The sequence below is a fragment of the Phyllostomus hastatus genome, unplaced genomic scaffold (assembly GCF_019186645.2).
Source record: "Phyllostomus hastatus isolate PE091 unplaced genomic scaffold, TTU_PhHast_1.1 phas_scaffold_93, whole genome shotgun sequence".
Lineage (NCBI taxonomy): Eukaryota > Metazoa > Chordata > Mammalia > Chiroptera > Phyllostomidae > Phyllostomus > Phyllostomus hastatus.
In genome coordinates, this window is record NW_025334042.1 from 9,037,761 (window position 1) to 9,056,492 (window position 18,732).

The 18,732-nt window shown below is 39.5% G+C and overlaps 1 protein-coding gene across 1 annotated transcript in view; it reads right to left on the minus strand.

Annotated features, from left to right (window-relative positions):
* The window catches only part of HMGA2 (high mobility group AT-hook 2), a 126,754-nt gene extending 108,677 nt beyond the window's left edge, over positions 1–18,077 (minus strand). Inside the window, exons 1-3 of the mRNA XM_045829733.1 lie at positions 17,723–18,077; positions 14,997–15,083; positions 4,842–4,892 (exon numbers count right to left, since the gene is read on the minus strand). Of these exons, the coding sequence (XP_045685689.1) occupies positions 4,842–4,892; positions 14,997–15,083; positions 17,723–17,833 (249 nt within the window). The 5' untranslated portion in view covers positions 17,834–18,077. The remainder of the gene's footprint in view (positions 1–4,841; positions 4,893–14,996; positions 15,084–17,722) is intronic.
* Between the last annotated feature and the right edge of the window lie 655 nt (positions 18,078–18,732).

Sequence of the window (18,732 nt, forward strand, 5' to 3'; positions counted from 1 at the left end):
AGAAAACAGCTGGGCTTTGTTAGTTGGTTCCTAGTGACCAATTGAACTTAAGCTTCAGCATCTGGTCCTTGGGTCAATTTCTAGGTCAAGCTCAGTATCTCCAGAATAATTTTTTTTTTATTTAAAAACCATTAATTCAGATTGGAGAGTGTTTTCCTTTTGTTGTCAATTTCCTTTCTCAAAAAGACATTCTGTAAGCAAAACACCTAAAAACATCTTTTTCCCATTGATTTATTCTTTATTATTTTGTCCTTCCTTCTTTTCCTCCAGGAGCACCAGTTGCTTCACTAAGCAACATCTGGATGGAGCCTTTCATACGTGAGGTTAACATCTTTATTTTTTCATTGTAGCCTTGAGCCTTAGCTCCACTCTCTAAAACTTTTTCCAAATAGTTTCCATCACTAAATCAGATATGTGACAAGCTCCTTTCCTGGGCAAGTATTGAAGAGTGCAAATATGAAATGCCTTGATTCAGTTGGCAGAAGGCCTGACTCATGGAGCTACACACAGGGTCTGAGAAACCAGGGTATCTCTCATGCGCGTATCGAGGCAAAGATCAGAAATTCTACTTTTCAAATTGGTAAACAACACAAGACACCAAACCCCTACAATGAGAAGAAAGGCTTATAAAACCATGATTTAAAATGTTCCCCTTAACTGTAAATAGATTTACAATGTACTTTAGTGTTCTTTATTAGCAATTCTTAAAATTTATGATATTCAGCATAGACATATTGAAGACATAATGATGCCAACAAGGTACTTGGTTAGTGTGATGCATAACCTCACTCCATGTGTAACTACCGGTAGCTGTAAGTAATAAGAGTTTAGGTTGTCAGTGATATCTCCATGAAAGTGTAGAGTGGAGTTGAGCGTAATTTCTAACATTTATAGAGCACTTACTACACGCCATGCCTTTTGATTAAGTCTTTTGCATGCATTATCTTATTTAATCCTCAAAATAACTATGAGAAATGTACTGCTCTTACTATTTTTTTTAAAAGATGAGAAAACTGGACCTTTAAAAGGTCATGTAATTTGCTCGAGATTACAGTTAGTGAAGTGATGGGCCAGAGTTTGAACCCAAGTCATCTGAATCTGGACTCTGAGTTCCCAATTATTAAGACCAAGAGAAAAGTTAGGTCCTATTTCTCTCTCTTTCTTATTCTTCAAAAATACATACATACATAACATACATACATACATACATAGGAAGTCCAAACTAACTCATCAAAAATAACAGATCTAAAATCTAACTCAAGTGAAGGGTAACAACCTAAACAGAAGTGCTCTTAATCAAAATCTAGTTACTGTTCCCACTGGACTGGCCAACCCTCCATCCCCTGCAGTAGCAAGACTGGCACAACTTTTCTGGTTAATCTGCCTTTGAATAACGGACCAATTATGGATCCCATTCACATCAGATGAGAGGGTCACACTGTAGGTATGTTTTTTTCCAGCCCTATTACATGGCACTATAGTATTTACAAGACATCTTTTTTAAATCAAAAGAACTTTAAAAGAAAACAATACAGAAGAATAACAGGGAAGCAATTTGGCTTTTAGGCTATGTACTTAGTAAATCCAGTCAATTGAAAAATATATCTCTGATATAAGGAAATCAGAGAATGACATTGTTGGAAAGAACTGAACTGACTATAAAGTACAAACCCATTTCCTATGGAAAATGCAATAATTTACTTCTTTAGCACAAGCTTTCCAGTGCAGAACGCCATTAAACGCGTTGCTGTGACTGGCTGCATACTCTGCCCAACAGAATATATACAAGCAAAGAGGAAACACGCTGTCTAGAAAAAATATACAATTTCCTTTTATTTCCTCTTCTGAGTAGAACAATTCTTCTTTTGGAACAAAGCAGGGGCTTATAACAATTTACTATGTAACATTTTCCATTCAGACAGCCAGCAAAAATTAGAAGCCACGAGAGTCAATGAGGATGACCCGGTGATTCTCAGAAAGACGAGGGTTCTGTGGTGGAGGCTTCACATGGGCTTCTCCCCCGGCAGCAAGATCCGCTGCCTGGAATCCATATCTCCACCGAGGGAGCAAGAATCCATTGAGAAAAAATGAACATAGATACTTTAATTAATCCATATTTTATTTCAGCTCAGCCGAAATATCAGTTGTGTGAGGATGACCAGTAGGAAGTAAAGCTATAAAGACAGGTGGGTATAAACTGTAGGAATCTCAAAGTGCTAAGACAGGCTGTAATTAATTCAGTGGCCGGCTGCAGAACCACAGAGGCTGGTGGGTGGGGGAATGAGGCGATGTAAGTGCTAGGATAAGTTCTAGGAATCTATCATGTGATTACAGTTAACAATACTGCATTATGCACTTGCAGGCTAAGAGAGTAGATCTTACATGTTCTCACCACAAAAAAAGAAATGATAATTATTGGAGGTGATGGAGGTATTAACTAATGTTACTGTAGTAACCATTTTGCAATATGTATAAAACGTATCAAATCAACATGTTGTATTCCTTAAATTTACATACTGTTATATGCCAATTACATCTCAAAAGAAGCCACACTTGATAGCTGTTGTGCTGGTTAACATCCATTGTATTTTCTCATAATTTATTTAATTTCATTTCAGCAAAATTAATTTCATGACTTCAAACAACTTATCTATTTTCTAATATGTAGCCTATTAGAAAGTTTATACAGGTCTTTCTTATTGATTAGTTCAATGGGGTAGGATATCCCATCAGAGTTCTGATCCTTGAAAATGGCTGCCCTATATTTATGTATACGGATGTGCACCAATGCCAAGTTAGTCAACAGAGTGCTCATTCGAGCATAATGCAAGGAGCCCTTTTTGATGTCTGAGACAAAGTCAAAAAAGTCCTTGTAGCTTCCTCCTCACTAATCAGAACACTCTCCAGCAGGCCTGAGTGTGTGTTGGAAGGCTGAAAACCTACCCTGAGGTCATAAGGCTGGAAGGCCACCCATGGGTGGGTGCTCCAGTCACTCCCAGAACCACCCAGACTTCAAGTCAATCCTACAAAAGCACCAGATCTGTGAGTGAGGAAGCCTCCAGATTCTAGACTCCTAGCCCTGGAGTCGCCCTCTACTGCTTGAGCCCTTGCAGCACAGGCTGTGGACATCCTGAAAGCAGAGGCAAGCCTTTCTGCTGTGCCTAGCCCATACACCTGACCCAAAGAATCCACGAGCATAATAAAACGGCTTGTTTTTACATTGTTAACTTTGGGGGTGGTGGGTTAAGCAGTGATAGGCAGCTAGAACCCTGTGTACAAGATCAGTGATAAATCCACTGGTTGTGGAGCCTACACCTAAAATGTCACACTTAATTCTGGGCAACATATTTTAAAAGACTAAAAATCAAGCATACTCAGAAGACAGTCACAAGAATTTTCATTTATGGGGGAAAACTGAAAGGACTGGAGACATTCAAACCAGAAAATAGAAAAAAGGGTATATGTTAATTGTCTTCAAATATATGAAAGGCTATTGTGAGTGAAAACAAAAACAATTATTCTGTACATTCCCAGAATAGAGGCCTAGGGACAGTGAGCAGAAGCTAGAGGAAGTCAGATGGAAGAATTTTCTAATGTTCAGAGCTTTCTGGGAAAGAAGAGGCAGACTTAAGGAGTAGCAAGTTCCCTAATATTGACAAGGAAATCAAACATAGTCTAGATAGATGATCACTGCCCAGTGTGTAGGTTTGGAGAGAATTCATTTATTGACCAGAACATTGAATGAAATGCTCTTACTTTAAGGTTACACTGTAACACTGAGATGCGTTTAATCTAAAGATCAACCCCGTTTGCTTGCACTGAGAAATCTAATCCCAACACATGTTGAGGAGAGGGAAAAAAAATACAAGATGAATAAATTAAATGAAAGGCAATACCCAGGTATAAATAAAAAGTGATGGAGAACTTTAGATGAAGAAATGGCAAACTAACAGGAAAATATAATCCAGCACAGCAGCAAAGAAACCTTTAAAAAAGATGAAGCATGAAGCATAAACAAAGGAAGCGAGAAAGGGAAAGGCAAAGATTCCATCATAGACGATACCGGGTATAGGGGATGCCTTTCTTTTCCTTGAGAAATGGTTTTATTCATTGTTAAGACTTTTCTGTCCATGGGAAAGACAAACCAAAAGAGCATGGCAGAGTAGCAGCAAAGAGAACAACTTCAAGTGGTAAAATGAGCAAAGCTCTTAAGCGGTCGCTGAATTTCTGGCCTCAAATAGATCTGTCTGCCCGTAGGGTCAAGCGCACTTGCATGGAAACCACTACTGATGCTGTTGAGATGTAAGAATGACTAAGGGAAGCAATGAAAACCTGGAAATTAAAACCTGGTTTCTTAACAAAGCCAATATGGAGGAAAAAACACAAACCACCTAGAAAATGAGATGTGTCTAGGGCAAAGCCACAAAGGAAACAAAAAAGAGAAAAAAACGTTAAAAAGTTATCTCAAACACATTTCATCTGAACTTTATCACCATTTGTAATCGGCTTCTAAAGTTTCATAATAGCCTTTAACCTTAGTTACACAACCCACTGAACAAGTCATCTCATTGTTACCCGGCTTGAAGGAAGAGTGGAGACTCTTTTCATATTGATAAGAGATAGAAAAAGGAGTCACTCCCAGGAAAGAAAAGTGTTCTGAGTAAACTCATGGAGCCTAATGGTAAGGGTGGTGATAAACTTTCGCTCGCCTTAACCCTTTCAAAGACTCATGGAACCATAAATTAGAAATTCATGTAATTGATAAAATAAAGCAAATGTTTCATTTAAATAAACAGAAACATTTTATTAGGAAAAAATAGAAATTATATCTTATTACTCACCCATTTCCTAGGTCGGCCTCTTGGCCGTTTTTCTCCAGTGGCTTCTGCTTTCTGCAAAATGAAAAAGGAAGTCATGTGGTTTCCTACCTGACATTATTTATAAGTGCTGCACCAAGGCACGCATTTCAAGCAAGCATGCTCCGATTTACAGAGGTGGTATTAAGAGTGTTTTAACAATCTCCTCTTTTTAGGCTCATCTTCTCCATTTTTGATTCTTCTTCTTTGTTCTCCATTGTATGATATAAATAGATACCTATACAACCCTCACCCTAAAAGACTCCCCTGGAGTGAGTTTCTTTTATTTCTATCCATAATAAAAGATTATTTCCATATACCCATAATTATATAAAGTATTTTAGAAAATTAATGTTTCTTTTTTTAGCAAATTAATGTTTCTTAAGTGAAGACTGTCTCTCCATGTCACTAAAGTTACAAAAATTAATGTTGATATACTGCTTCATATTTACAAGGCACTTCTACCTGCATTGTTACTCAAAACCAAGTCTAAATGTAAATAAGACATAAAATTCTGATTTAAAAAACGTTTGCATATTTCTGCAAAGTTAATCCCTGTTCCTTGCCAAAAAACAATCATTTATCAATCAGTTCACCTAAAACAGAGGGGGGAAAACTGGGAGAAATCATCAGTATTTGTCTCTGAAATGAAAACTATGGATATTAAAAATAATAACTAACAAATATGTACATTAACTATAATTCCACGCTCAACACAGACCTAACCACCTTGAGGGTTGTTTCATTGCTTTACTTCATAGAAGATTTTTCTAGCATCACAGTTATTTTTTCCCTTTTGAATCTAAACTTAACATTGTCCATTAAGTAATTTCCCTGTGTTTATCATCCCTTACACACACACCACATACACACACATCACATACTCCTTCTATAAAAACAGGATGATGAAAACTCAGTACATACACTTCTGTGTAAGAGGATCATCCCAGGGCTATATATATGCAAAAATATAGGTAGCCTGAGTCAGTATAACTTGTTTTGCATTTTACTTTCATTACCTGGGGTAGCAGCCAGTAAATACTTCATACACTGATACTAAAATTACCTCTTATAATTGTATACCCTGCCAAATGAGATCTCCTCTTTCTCTCTTCAATCTTCTGGCAAAAACAGATGGAGACAGATGATAGTTTATATAGATAGATGATAGATGATAGATAGATAGATAGACAATAGATAAATAATAGATCAAGAGAAAGAAAGAAACAAACAAAATAAGCCACAAGATTTCTCACCAAATAATATCTTCCAAGCCTGGCATTAGTATCTAACAGGTCCCATGAACTAACCCAAATTCTGAATAATTATGTTAGTTCATATTTAATTAGTATCTAAAATACCCCAGACAAAAGGCTAAGTCATTCACATGTTATTTAACCCTTACAAAGCTTTAAGAGGTGCTTATTTTTTCTTATTTTGCAGATGACCAACTAGATTTTAGCCATGAGAGGTAAATAACTCAAGGTCATACACAAAGCTGGTAAATGGCAGATCCGAGGATTGAACCCAGCTCTGCTGGGCTCGAAGGAATGACTCCTACACTCTCAACAGTGCTGCTGCCTTTCCACAGGCATTTGCTACCATAAAGAGATAATTTTAGTTAACTAAAATCCTCACTGATTCAGCTAATTTCCCAAAACAGAAGGAAGCCTGGTGGAGCCTTTGTCTATTTGACCATCAGACTGGGCACTTTGAATGATTGTTTACTACTTTTCAGCAGATGTACAAAGGAATCACTTATTATTAGGGGTTAGTGGCAATGTCTTAATGGCAGTCATAGGGGCATGAAGTAGACTAAGTGAAAGCCAGGAAGGTCCAGTGAATCATACCCTCTTGCTGAGTGTTGTTTCAGGGAGAGAGGGAGCTATCTTAAGAGGAACACAAGCTCCACTTTGGAAAGCTTAGATTCAAATCCCTGCTCTGACATTTTAGCTTTAGAACTTTGGACTGGTCCCTGAAAACCCCAATTTGATTTTATATGTGAAACGGAGATAATGTCTCCAGTGAGGAGTGAAGTGGCCACCACAAATGAAGTGCTCAAGAAATGTTCTCCCCCTTCTAATAAGATGGAACTCTTAAAGGGAAAGTTTTCCTTTAGGTTAGTCCAATCCCACAGAAGGTTCAGTCAATGCAAATATTCCATTACACCCGTCACCTTTAGAATGAAGCTTTTAAGAAACCCTTTGGCTAGTACATAGTGAGTTATACAAGTACAAAATTCCCTAATACAGAAGCAGTGTCTGAGTTAGTCTTTGGGAGCATAATTTACCCAGTAGTAAATTACACCAACACAGAAGATAGAAATCCTTCCTAGCGGGCATGGCGATGATAGGTGGAGTTGAGGGGAGGAGGCTGTTGACCTTAAAGACCAGCAGAGCAACGCCAGGCTCCCTCTGCACAGTTGCCATGTTTCAGGGTGTATCTAAATCCTGTTGAAGAGACGGTTGTTTTCTAAAAGGGTTTCACTGTATTTCAAAGTCAGAGAAAGCAGATCTCTCCAACAGAGAGAAAGCCCTACAAATAAAAGGATTTTAAAATGAGCATCTCATTTACAAAAAGCCTATTCAAAAACAGAATTCACACCACTAACGAAAGGGCAAAATATCATGACTGTCACTTGGATTTGTTAAAAGCAAACTTGCTTCAAGATCTTCAGGCCGGTGTTCCATGTAAACTGAAACCCTCTTCTGAGACTGCATCTAGAAGAAACACATTAGCTGTGCTGTGTGGCGTCGATCTGGGGGGTTTTCATTGTTCTTTAAAACCCACATTATTTAATCATTCTGATCAAACTTCACCAAGGCTGCAAAACAAGTTAGGATTTTAGTTTATAAACCAGCATAAATTCAGGGTTTTTACATACTGAAGAACACAGGCTTTAATTTTTTCCCTGTATTTAATGCTCTTCAGGATATTATTTTTCAATAGAAGACAAGCAAAACATTTTGGGGGCTTCTTTTCTTTTTAATATGTCAACATATGCAATACCAGTGGAAGTGTATATTTGTTTTTCCTCTGTCAGAGAGGAATTTGGTTCTGAACTGCAAACCCATGTATAAATGAGACAAAAATTCTTTCTAAGTATTTCCTGCTTATCTGAGGGGTAGAGGTAGGTGGGGTGAGGGTGGAAATTCTGTATTTGCAAGAATTGAAATTTCAGACTATGGTCAGTACTGTTATACTAATATATGCAGCTACCTTATTGTATTTTGTTAAAAGTGATGCCTCTTCCTTGCTTGTCTTCATTCATATTGACTCTTTTTTTAAAGTCTAGATTCAGAACTGTATCTTTAATTTTATAACATGCTTAGAAGCAAGTTCATGAGGGCTGGGAGGAATGTTAAATGGGAAATGTAATTATTTCTTTCTCGAAGAAGTTCTGGTACTCCAGGCTTTCACATGCATTCTGCACTTAAAAAAATAATTAAGAAAGGAAATTCATCTAACAAACATAACTCTTGAATTTGGAAACAGTGCTTTGTCTGGTGCACAAGATACGCTCACTACAAATTCACTGAAGAGGGAAGGAAGGAAAAAAAGAAACATTGCTGTTTATATCATGTCTTGTTTCCCTCTTGCTATCAGTATTCTACAACTTTGTAGGACTTCTGGGTAAGATTTTAGCAAGCATCTAATCTAGCTCCTTCATTTAACAAATAAGAAAGCTTTTGGATGTCTTATAACCTCCAAAAGCATAGCCCTATGGTTTATTAGGGGGCCAGAAGTCTGGGTATCAGCTAAAGCGCTTCTACAGCCCAAGTGTGTAGAGCTGCCCTCCAAAGGTGTCTCAAAACCTAACTTCCAGCCTGCATTTCAGGTTACTAGAGATAACAGTCTACATTCTAGCAAATATTTTATAAAATATTTGACAACATCTATAGCACAGGAAATATCATAAGCTTTAGAATGAGATTTGAATTCAAATCCAGGAGCCACCATTTGGTAGAGTTGAACATTAGATATGTCCGTTTCTCATTTGTGAAATGAAGACCAAAATGTCTACATCAGAGGGTAAAAGATGATACATATGTAAAGTGCCTGACAAAAGTGACAGCAATTAGTAGGTACTCAGATTTAATTTCTTCTTCCCTCCACATTTTATAATGCTATCCTTAAAAAATACCTTCCAATTTTTTAGGTTTCCATAGTGATTTTTGGAGCATCGTCTTACTTAAGTATGGCCCCTATTACTTCTCCTGTTCACTCAATTGGGAGATTAAACCATCCACCCATATTCATAAGCAGTGGAACTAAGGCCCAATCTAATTTCAAGGCAATAAAGGGTCTATTCTTCTGGGAGATGCTCCCATACAAAATAAAATAGCCATGGGCAAATTTTTAAAAATCAAAACCTTCTGGGGTGAGAAGCAAATGAGTAGTTAAAAGTAAAACATTTCCAAGTTTCCTGTAAAGACATGGACAGAAGCTGAAATTGGGAAGCAAGAGAATTCTCCAGTTCTGACTTCTGAGTCAAATTTAGACAGCTATTAGTTTTTTTGCTAGTCTAAATGCTCTCACCATATTTATATATATTGTGATATTGCATGAAAGCCAGAACTTTCCCATCCTTAATCAATCAGTACATCTGAATAACACCCCCCCCCAAAAAAAGAACTAAAAGAATATTTAGGCATAATAGACCTTGTTTTGTTTTCACGTATCTCTGTGTATGTATATATGTACAATATATATGTACGCAAAGATAGATAGATAATGTTAAGACTAAGACCTGCAGACCTAAGAGCAGGTGGAGCCAACTATCCAAAGTTTAAAAAGTCACATTTTGTTTCTTTCAGTTGTTCTTTTAAAAATATAAACAGGGTAAATCGATGTGCACTGGCATCAAAATCACCTGGCCTCATCAATTAGACTAAGCACTGAGTAGCTCTCACATCACCTTTTTGATTATCCACTTTTAAGGGTAAACTTTTCTAAAGTTTAAGTGCAACCATTTGTAGTCTTAAAAAGATGTTACAAGCTTGCCATCACTCTGTATATTTTCCAACAGGACATATAGAAGATAGAAGTAAATTCTATCTTCTACTGAAGTTTGTGCTCTTTTTACCCAATGAAGCCCTCACTGTCATTTCCCATATCATTATTTACACCCCCGCCCCCCCGCCACCATCTTCACCTATACAGACACTAAATTAAAGCCAAGGCCAAAATGACCAGAGAAGTTATTTCAAAGATTTAAGATTATCTTCCTTTAAACTCTCCCTCTCCCTCTTTTATAATCAGAAAAATCAATGTCAATAATACAATAGTCCATAGGGGTTACCTTCTGAGCAAACTGCCCCTGAGAAAAGAGAATGACTGCACTACTGCTTGTTAAATCAAAGAGAAGATGCCACTCAAAATTGTTCAGTGCATTGAAGCAATAGAGAATAAAACAATAGCCTAAAATATAATAGGTCCTCCATTCCCCTTCTCCTCCTGGTTGGCAGAACAAAGATTCATAACTAAAAACTTTAGAATTTAGAAGAGTGAAATTGATGGTTCCTTCCTTGTGCCAAGCTATGTGGTTCCAAGGTCAGATCTGGAAACTGCAGAAAGTCAACTAAGAAGACAAGATAGGTTTGCATGACTTCACTGCCATAAAACGCTTTCCAGCATCCATTTATTCTCAAGAAAAACTGAGATACAATAGAATATCAATCCAGTATGTTTTCACTCCTTAGCACAATGATCTGTTGAAATCGGGAGATAAAAACAAGTCAGGGTTGTGGTCAAAGTAATGAGGAGCTTTCCATGAAAAAAGCTGAGGAGAATGATAGTTTGCAGACAGTGAGAATTATGGCTCCCTTGAAATAAAGTTATTTCATAAAATAATTCAAATGTACTTGAACCTCCTATATTTGGACCATAATGCCTTTGAGTCAAAGGCATTGCCAGATAAAATTTACGGATGCAATAATGCTTGGTCCTCCGTAGCAAAGTGAAGTGAAAAAAAAAATGACTTCATTGTTTAGGTAAGTCAGCCTAAAAATAAAGATTATGGAGACAATAATGGGGCTTTACTTAATTCTACCTCCCTGGATGCATTTACCTACTTATATAGGACCCTGGATCCCAGTAGAAATTACCTTCCCACTAAATCATACCAGCGATAGCCCTTACTGGTGTGGTTCAGTGGGTTGTCCCACAAACTGAAAGGTCACCAGTTCAATTCCAGGTCAGGGTCCATGCCTGAGTTGCTGGCCAGGTCTGTGGTTGGGGGCATGTGAGAGGCAACAGATTGATGTTTCTCTCCCTCTCTTTCTCCCTCCCCCTTTCCCGCTGGAAATAAATAAAATCTTTTTAAATAAATAAATAAATAAATAAATAAATCATACTACTAACGTAGAAACCAGAGGCTGGAATTGCATGATAACTTCCAAAACCATCTTTCCCCAACTTACCTATAATGATGCCTTTGGTAACTCTCTTTAATTGAGCCTAGTATTCTGAAAAATATTTGTCCTCACTCAGCATTATGCTCTAACGTTTACCTGAAATGATGAGTAAACCCCACATTCTCTCATCCAAAAATATCTATGATTGGTGTTAGTAATCATTTATGAAAAATCCAGAACATTTCTGGGAATATGATTAGAAGGAGCACAAATCTGCCTTTTTAGTATCCAATTAATAGCAGGCCTTCTTTGCTTGAGCAAATAGAAGATACAACTTAAATCTTTACCTAAACCTGTTATTTGAATCATACATCTAGACATTTTCATTCTGCACTTTGCTCTCTCGCTCTGGTCAAAAATAGGCTCAAGAAAATCAGTGACATTATGAAGTAGGGCTACCTCACACATCAGATCTTTTTTGCATGCAATTTCCTTCTATTAAGGTTTGATTCCATCTATTTTCCCCTAAAAGTAACCTGAATGAGAACTGGCTTGAGACTTAGACATGAATTTGACTTGTGACCTTAAACCCTGGAGAGTTAATGACAACCTCTTTAGTCTTCTCTCATGATTAACGAGCTACAACAAAAATACTCAACCAAATATAAATGAGAAGACATTTTTCTTTTCCCCAAACATGGGTAATGTGAAAATACAAAGTGTTTTCCTCCAGCACAAACATGAGAAGAAAACAAAAATGAAATTAAGAGGCACCTGGTCACAGGTATATCTCAAAGTAAAACATAAATGAAAAGGTCAAGACACACAAATACAGACATACACACACATGAATAAGTTATGTATTCAGGAAAACATTAACTTCTGGTTTCTTTTATGAAGATAACAATATGGGACTTGTTCGGGGACAAATTTTGAGCACTCAGATTGGAGTTCTAAGGAATGATAGAACTGCTACATAATGGTCATCTGTGAGAGTTTGTCATAATGGAATATAAGCAACTTTAAGAATTATCTTCTTTTCTAAAAGTTCCAAGCATAACAGTGTCTTTAGAAATGTTTGTTTTATATTACACAAATCAATTTACATTGAATATGGTCTGAAATTAAAGTGACTGCTAATGTAGGAGTCAAACACTTGGTCTTGTAACACTCAGCACGCATTGTAAAGTTTCACGTTGCTAATTTTCCAACAAGCAGTTTTGTTTCCAAATGCCCCAAGGCCAGTTACTGAGACCAAACATAAACTTTGTAAGTAAAGAAGCTCCAAGCTCCAAGAAAGTTTAAACACATATCTTCGGGATTCCTCTGTTCATTGCATCTCCTCTAATTTTAGAGTTCTATTCTCTTATATACTTACCAGTTTTTGTTATATAGTTTTCATTTTGATGATCCTTACTTTTCAGGAGAATATCCAATTTATTAATCACAGAAGACTTCTCATATCTACTCTGGTCAGTCTAGCAGGATATGTTTACCTTAAATCTTATGAATAATGTAACTATTTCTTTAAAAGATTCCTTTTCAAAATCATTACAAACATAGGCTTTGTTAGAATACAATATATGTTTGATAAATATATGTTTGATAATCATGTTTCTATAGGGTAGTAGCAAACTCAATAAATACTGACTTGAAAGTGAAAATACCTTAAGTTTACACATGCCATGAACATGCTCATCAATGTCATTCATTGTTTTGCAAAGTATTATCTTCTCCAAATGAAGCGTAATTTATAAAACTGAAGAAGTATAACAGTCATGTTATGGGAAAATATATTTATTCACTTATATTAGAAGGGTGACTTTTACAACAGAATTGTGTGAAATAATTTTGTCTGGAAGAATGAAAGATTTCAGGGAAGTGTTTCCTGGGGAAAAAGAAAGCCTACTTTGTTTTGGAAGCTGTAATATGTATGCATACAGAACTGTCAGAGAGATGAGTGGCCTATGAGGGTCATTGTTAATGCCTGTCATAAAAGTAACTAAAAAGAAATTAAACCTTCATTGGAAAGAGATCAACTTTTATTGTTATTTTGTTTTAGGTGGTAAATTAGCACAAGTGGCAGCTCTCCTTGTCAATAAAGATTTTGTTTAGTCAGTGGTAAACTGTCCAAAATGAAAGGTGATGGAGGCATCTCTTTACTCACTGTCTACTGAAACCATATAATACAAATGAAATCTGCAAGATAAGTCCTTTTTCTTTTTTGCCTTAAATTTTAAATGTTTTATTTATGATGAGATTTATATATTTCTTCCTGGGAGATATTATAATGATGCCTCTTTCTTCAGAACAACTACATCATAGTCTAACTGCTTGTTAGCTGCCCACCAAGATATCCCTCTGTATCCTCATTAGAGAAAATTAAGTTAGCTGAATCCTACACTAAGCAATATAAAAAAAATCCTGTTGAATTAGCCATTTCAGTTAATTTAATAAATGAGATAAAATGGAACATAAAGTATTCATGTCAGAAATATAAGATTATATATTCTCATTTCTAAACAACAGGGTAGTTTAGAGCTACTTGAAAATTTATTGATTAAATGTGAGTCACAAATCTTCATTCTGACAAGCAGTTATATTTAAATATATTAGAAATCTGCCCCTTCAGCTCTGTTCAAGACTGTTAAAATAAAACAGACAAGAAATCATAGTTCCACCCTAAATATGTATCACTGGTTGCTATGACAGTTTACAACATAAAACCCATCACATATAATATGGTTAGTGCCCATAATCATAGAGAAAACCACATAAAACATTAATCCCCAAAAGATGAGCCTATAAGTCCTTTTTAACAAATACTATACTTAGTGTACTCAAATCTACTCTAAAATATATCAGAATTTACTTCTGAGTTTTGAACCTTTGTTTTAACTAATAAACAAACCAACAGATAAAATACAGAAATTTTTCATATTTATTTATAAAGCTAAAAAAATGTGAATTTTATAGTCACCTTCACTTCTTTATACATGTACTACCCTGAGATATTTCCTCTTTGCTAGCTCAAATAAAAGCAACATAAAGTTATTTTAGACTGAAATGTAAAGTTTATAAAGAACACTGGAAGTTGTACTTGACTGAATCCTGTCCTGGCCCCCCAAAATACAGTAAGTGAGTCAAATATTTGTTTAAGAAAAACTTTTCATTGTGCCCCATTTAAAGCATTTCTATACCACCTAGTGGAAAGGCTTTTTAAAAGATTTTGATATGTTATACTGCAAACGTATTGTAAACAAACAGTATACCTTATCATCAAATTTAAAGCTGTAAAATTCATAAATTTTTTTCCAGTATCCCATAATTGGATTTACTTCTAATTATTGTCTATCTGGCAAAGCACTTAACTTTAATAGGGGGATTTGGATTTGTAGTAGTCTTGTAAATAAGCACAAAGTAAATTAATCTTTATTATTTTTAAAGGAAATTGCAAAACCTATAGTCTTGACTTGTATTTAACTATTTCACAACTGGCCCAATTCCTAATGGTGTCATTCTTCACTCCCCCTCCTCCCCTTCCCACCTCCGTTTCAAGTTTCATATTATTTGGTGATTGCTTGTTTAAAAACAACACTGAAGTCTCTTCATGAACTTTTTATGCTAAGCATTTGCTTAGAAATCTTACTAATATTGAGGGTAGGAAAGGAGTAACTTGGGTTAGCCAGTTAAGACAAATCCTTAAGTGTGGATCTAGAGTGGGAAAATTACAGGAGAGTTCCTGTGGTCATTGAGAAAGTTGGGAGGACTTAAGAAATCTCACCTTTTGAGCTGCTTTGGAGGGACTCTTGTTTTTGCTGCCTTTGGGTCTTCCCCTGGGTCTCTTAGGAGATGGCTCACCAGTTGGCTCCTAATTGTGGAGGGAAAAAAAAAAAAACGCTGTTGTGGCAAGAATGTCTGCAAGAAATTGACCCTGACTTTATAGTTATATTTCTTCACGTGTTGCACCACCAAACTGTTGGAACACATTTGTTCAAGTATAAATAGTGATGAGGGTATAGAGTTTAGAGAAAGGGGAAATAACTATACTTTACATCCAAGGGTTCAAAGAGGAAAGTGTATTTTACATATGAAAACTAGATTCTATGTCAACCCTACAAAAGTAACAAAGGGTGACAAGTTTGCATGTTCTAGACAGAAAGTCATATGTTTTTTGAGGTGAAAAAGTTGAATGGTTATGCATTTGGCAACTCAACAATTAGCATTTTACACAAATACTACTAAGCATTGAGACTAGCGTCTCAAACAAAAATACCAAGCTAACATCATAAATATTTCAACAATCTTCCCCACTGAAGAGATGGTTTTTAATCACATCTATATATCTGCATTGTCGGTCAACACATTGAGTGAAGTATTGGAGCAATTATCCAAGTTCTTCAGCTCAAAATAACTCCATTCCCCTTAAAATTTCCAAATAATTATGGTAAATCTGTTGTGGGAGGTTTTGCTTGAATTATCTAGATAATTGCTTCAATTCTCCACTTCCTTTTGGAGATCCAGGCATGGACTCTAGTTTAAATTTAAATATTTTTGATAAAAGTGAACAATTTCTACAAAATTTTCTTTTGAGAAAACTCCTAAAATTCCTGGGGGGGGGGCGGTGAACTGGAGAAAACAAAAGGGGGAGGGAGAGTGAGTTGGACTGGAAGTGTCTGGAAAGGAGAAATTGAAACTATCAATAGGTTTAGCAAAACTTCAAATGGCTTCTATGCCAAGTAGTAAATACTCAAGTGGTTAAGAGAATGCGATGATTAATATTCCAGTTCCTAAATATTTACCCAGTGAATCACCAAATTTCATTTCATTCAGATTTGGTGATTCAATGAAACCAATTAGCTTAAAACTCATGAAAGTCTTCAATGAAAATTCGCATCCTACTTAGAGAATCTGGGGAAGGTTACTGAAAGCTTCTTTGGGACCACTAGCGCCAGTGGGCACGTCCGGAGCAAACACATCGGAGACACATTTTCCTTTCTTTGTGAACTCTGCCTTAACTCAAAGGTAAAACCTCCAATCACCTCCAGACCCCACTGCAATTTCTGCTGGATTATTTATTTATTTATCCCCCCCCTTGGAGGTCGGGGGCAATTAGAAGAGCTAGAGAAAGCTGGGTGGCGGGTGGGAAGCAAGGGCGGGGGGACGGGCAGAGACTTCCTGGGAGGTGTAAAACAGGATCCTAATGCGGTATAAAGTGTCGCTTGGCAGAGCGGGAAAGCTTGGGGGCCTCTAGATGGGCTTGTTTCCTTTGATGATTTCAAAAAGGTACAACTCTCTTAGTTATTAAAAAAAAAAAAAACGCGCTGGCAAGGAAACATTGTTCGATATCCCCACCTTGCTCTCGGGCAGCTTTGGGACTTCAGGATAATTTTCTAATCGGCCGATTTGCCATAAAGGAAGTGCTTTAAGGTTAAGGAATGAAGAAGTTTTAAAAGCTTGCGGAAGCGGAGTTTAAATGTTCTCAATAGTCAAGTCCCGCTCCAGCCATGCCCGCCAAGGCTTCGAAATTTCAGCGAACAAAACCCCCCGCCCTGGGCGCTGCGCTCAGCCCTGCAAGCGCCGGCTGCACGCTTAATTGGTTGCATCCTCAGACAAAACCCTCCATTCCGCGGGGTCCAGGGTGCCCCTAGATCGTCCCCTCCCAACCCCCAGCCAATGGCCCTAAACTAACACATTTAACGTCTGAAGCTCTAAGGCGCGGGATTCAGGAGCAAAAGGGAGACTGGGCGCTTGGCGAGGAAGTGACCCTAAGCTACGGTGCACCCTCTCGGACATTACTTTCCATCACGTCCTAGGTGAAAGGAGCTAATCCCGTCCTTTGCGGACCCGGGCTCTCCTTTAGCCCCTTCCCAAGGACACCTCGGCGGCGGCGCCGCATTTAAAGAGCCCGGAGAGGACCCAGCGGGCCCACGAGTTCTTTGTCGGGAGGGCGCGAGTCTCGGGCCCCCGAGAGCTTGGGGAAGGCGCCAAGGGGGCGGCTGCTGAGTGCCAGACCCGGGCCCGCGAGCAGCCCCGGTAGGCGGGAGAAAGAGCCAACGGCCCCCAGGACTTCGGCCCCTTCAACTCTGCCCCTCCAGCGCTGCCCCTCCAGAGCACTCTTGCCCCCCCCCAACTTCTTTTCCCCTAGACAATTGCAAAGCGGCGCGGAAAGCTCCTGGGGAGCCCTGGATTGTCGGACCCCGGCCGCGTTCAGGCATCAGGAGCTACCGCGACACTCAAAGGGGTGCACAATAGCGAAAATCCGCGAACGAGCTTCTCCTGACCCCATCTCCCTCCTCCGTCCGGCTGCGGGCAGAGGCTCCCCACCTCCCGGTCCAGAGGGGCGCGGGCGCCCCGGGGTTCAGCCGCGCACGGGACTCCGCAGCCTGCCCCCCTGCCGGCGGGCAGCGCGCGGCGGCCGCGGCGACTGGACTTCCGCGCTTCCCGGGGCCCTCGCAGCGAGAGCGGAGGTGGGCTGGAGCTCCCACCCCGCCCGGGGACGGTACTGACTTGCTGCTGCTTCCTGGGTCGGCCGCGTCCTCTCTTCTGAGGCGCCGGGGCGGCAGGTTGTCCCTGGGCAGAAGTGGACGGCTGCCCGGCGCCTTCACCGCGTGCGCTCATCCTGCCTCCCGCCGCCGCCGCTGCTAAAGCCGCTGCAGCTGCTTCGCCTCCGCCGCCCCCAATCGGCCCAGCACCTTTCGCGAGAGTGGTTGATAGGGCTGGAGAATGAGGCGGGGTGAGCGAAAGCTGGGTGCTGCGAGGGCTGCTGATTAGGCTGCCACAGCTGCCACCATCAACACCGGACGTCCAGCGGCTTCCAGAAAGAGAGAAGAAGGGAGGAGGAGGAGGAGGAGGAGGAGGAAAGGAGGCGCTGCTGGTGGCTGCGGCAGGGTGGGTGGGTGCCGAAGGTGGAGGTGGCGGTGGAGGTGCGGAGAGGAGGAGGAGGAAGAAAGCGAGGGAGAAGAAAAAGAGGGTTTGAAGTTGAGAGGCTCCCCTCCCGGTTTCGGATCAGGAGCTGTGATCCCCGGGAACACTTGGAAACGGCTTGGAAAGGGAAGAGCTTGGAGTGAATTGTGTCCCTTGAAATATTAGGCGGGGAAAGAATTCCTCCTCCTCTTCCCCCCCTGCTCCGCTCTTGCAGAGCAAGAAAGAGAAAGAGAGAGAAAACAAATAGCGCCTTGGGCAGTCGGAAAGCAAGGGAGGATGGGTGGATTCTGCGGAGCCCGGGTCGGGCACTGAGCACCGGCAGGGGACGAGCAGTGGGTGGCACCGCGCCTCCCTGGGCAGCAAGAGCTGGCGGCAGCGGCACAGGAAAGTCAGAGGGGGACCGGGCTGCTGCTTGCTCCTGCGTCCTGCACCAAGTGCGCGCTGCCCGGGCTGGAAGTTTTCTGAGTTCCTGCCCCTAGGATTCAAGTGGGATGAGTGTGTGTGTGTGTGTGTGTGTGTGTGTGTGTGTGTAGGGGGGGAGGCGGGATGGGGGTGAGGAGTAGTGCCCACCTCTAATCGTGGGCGGATAAAGG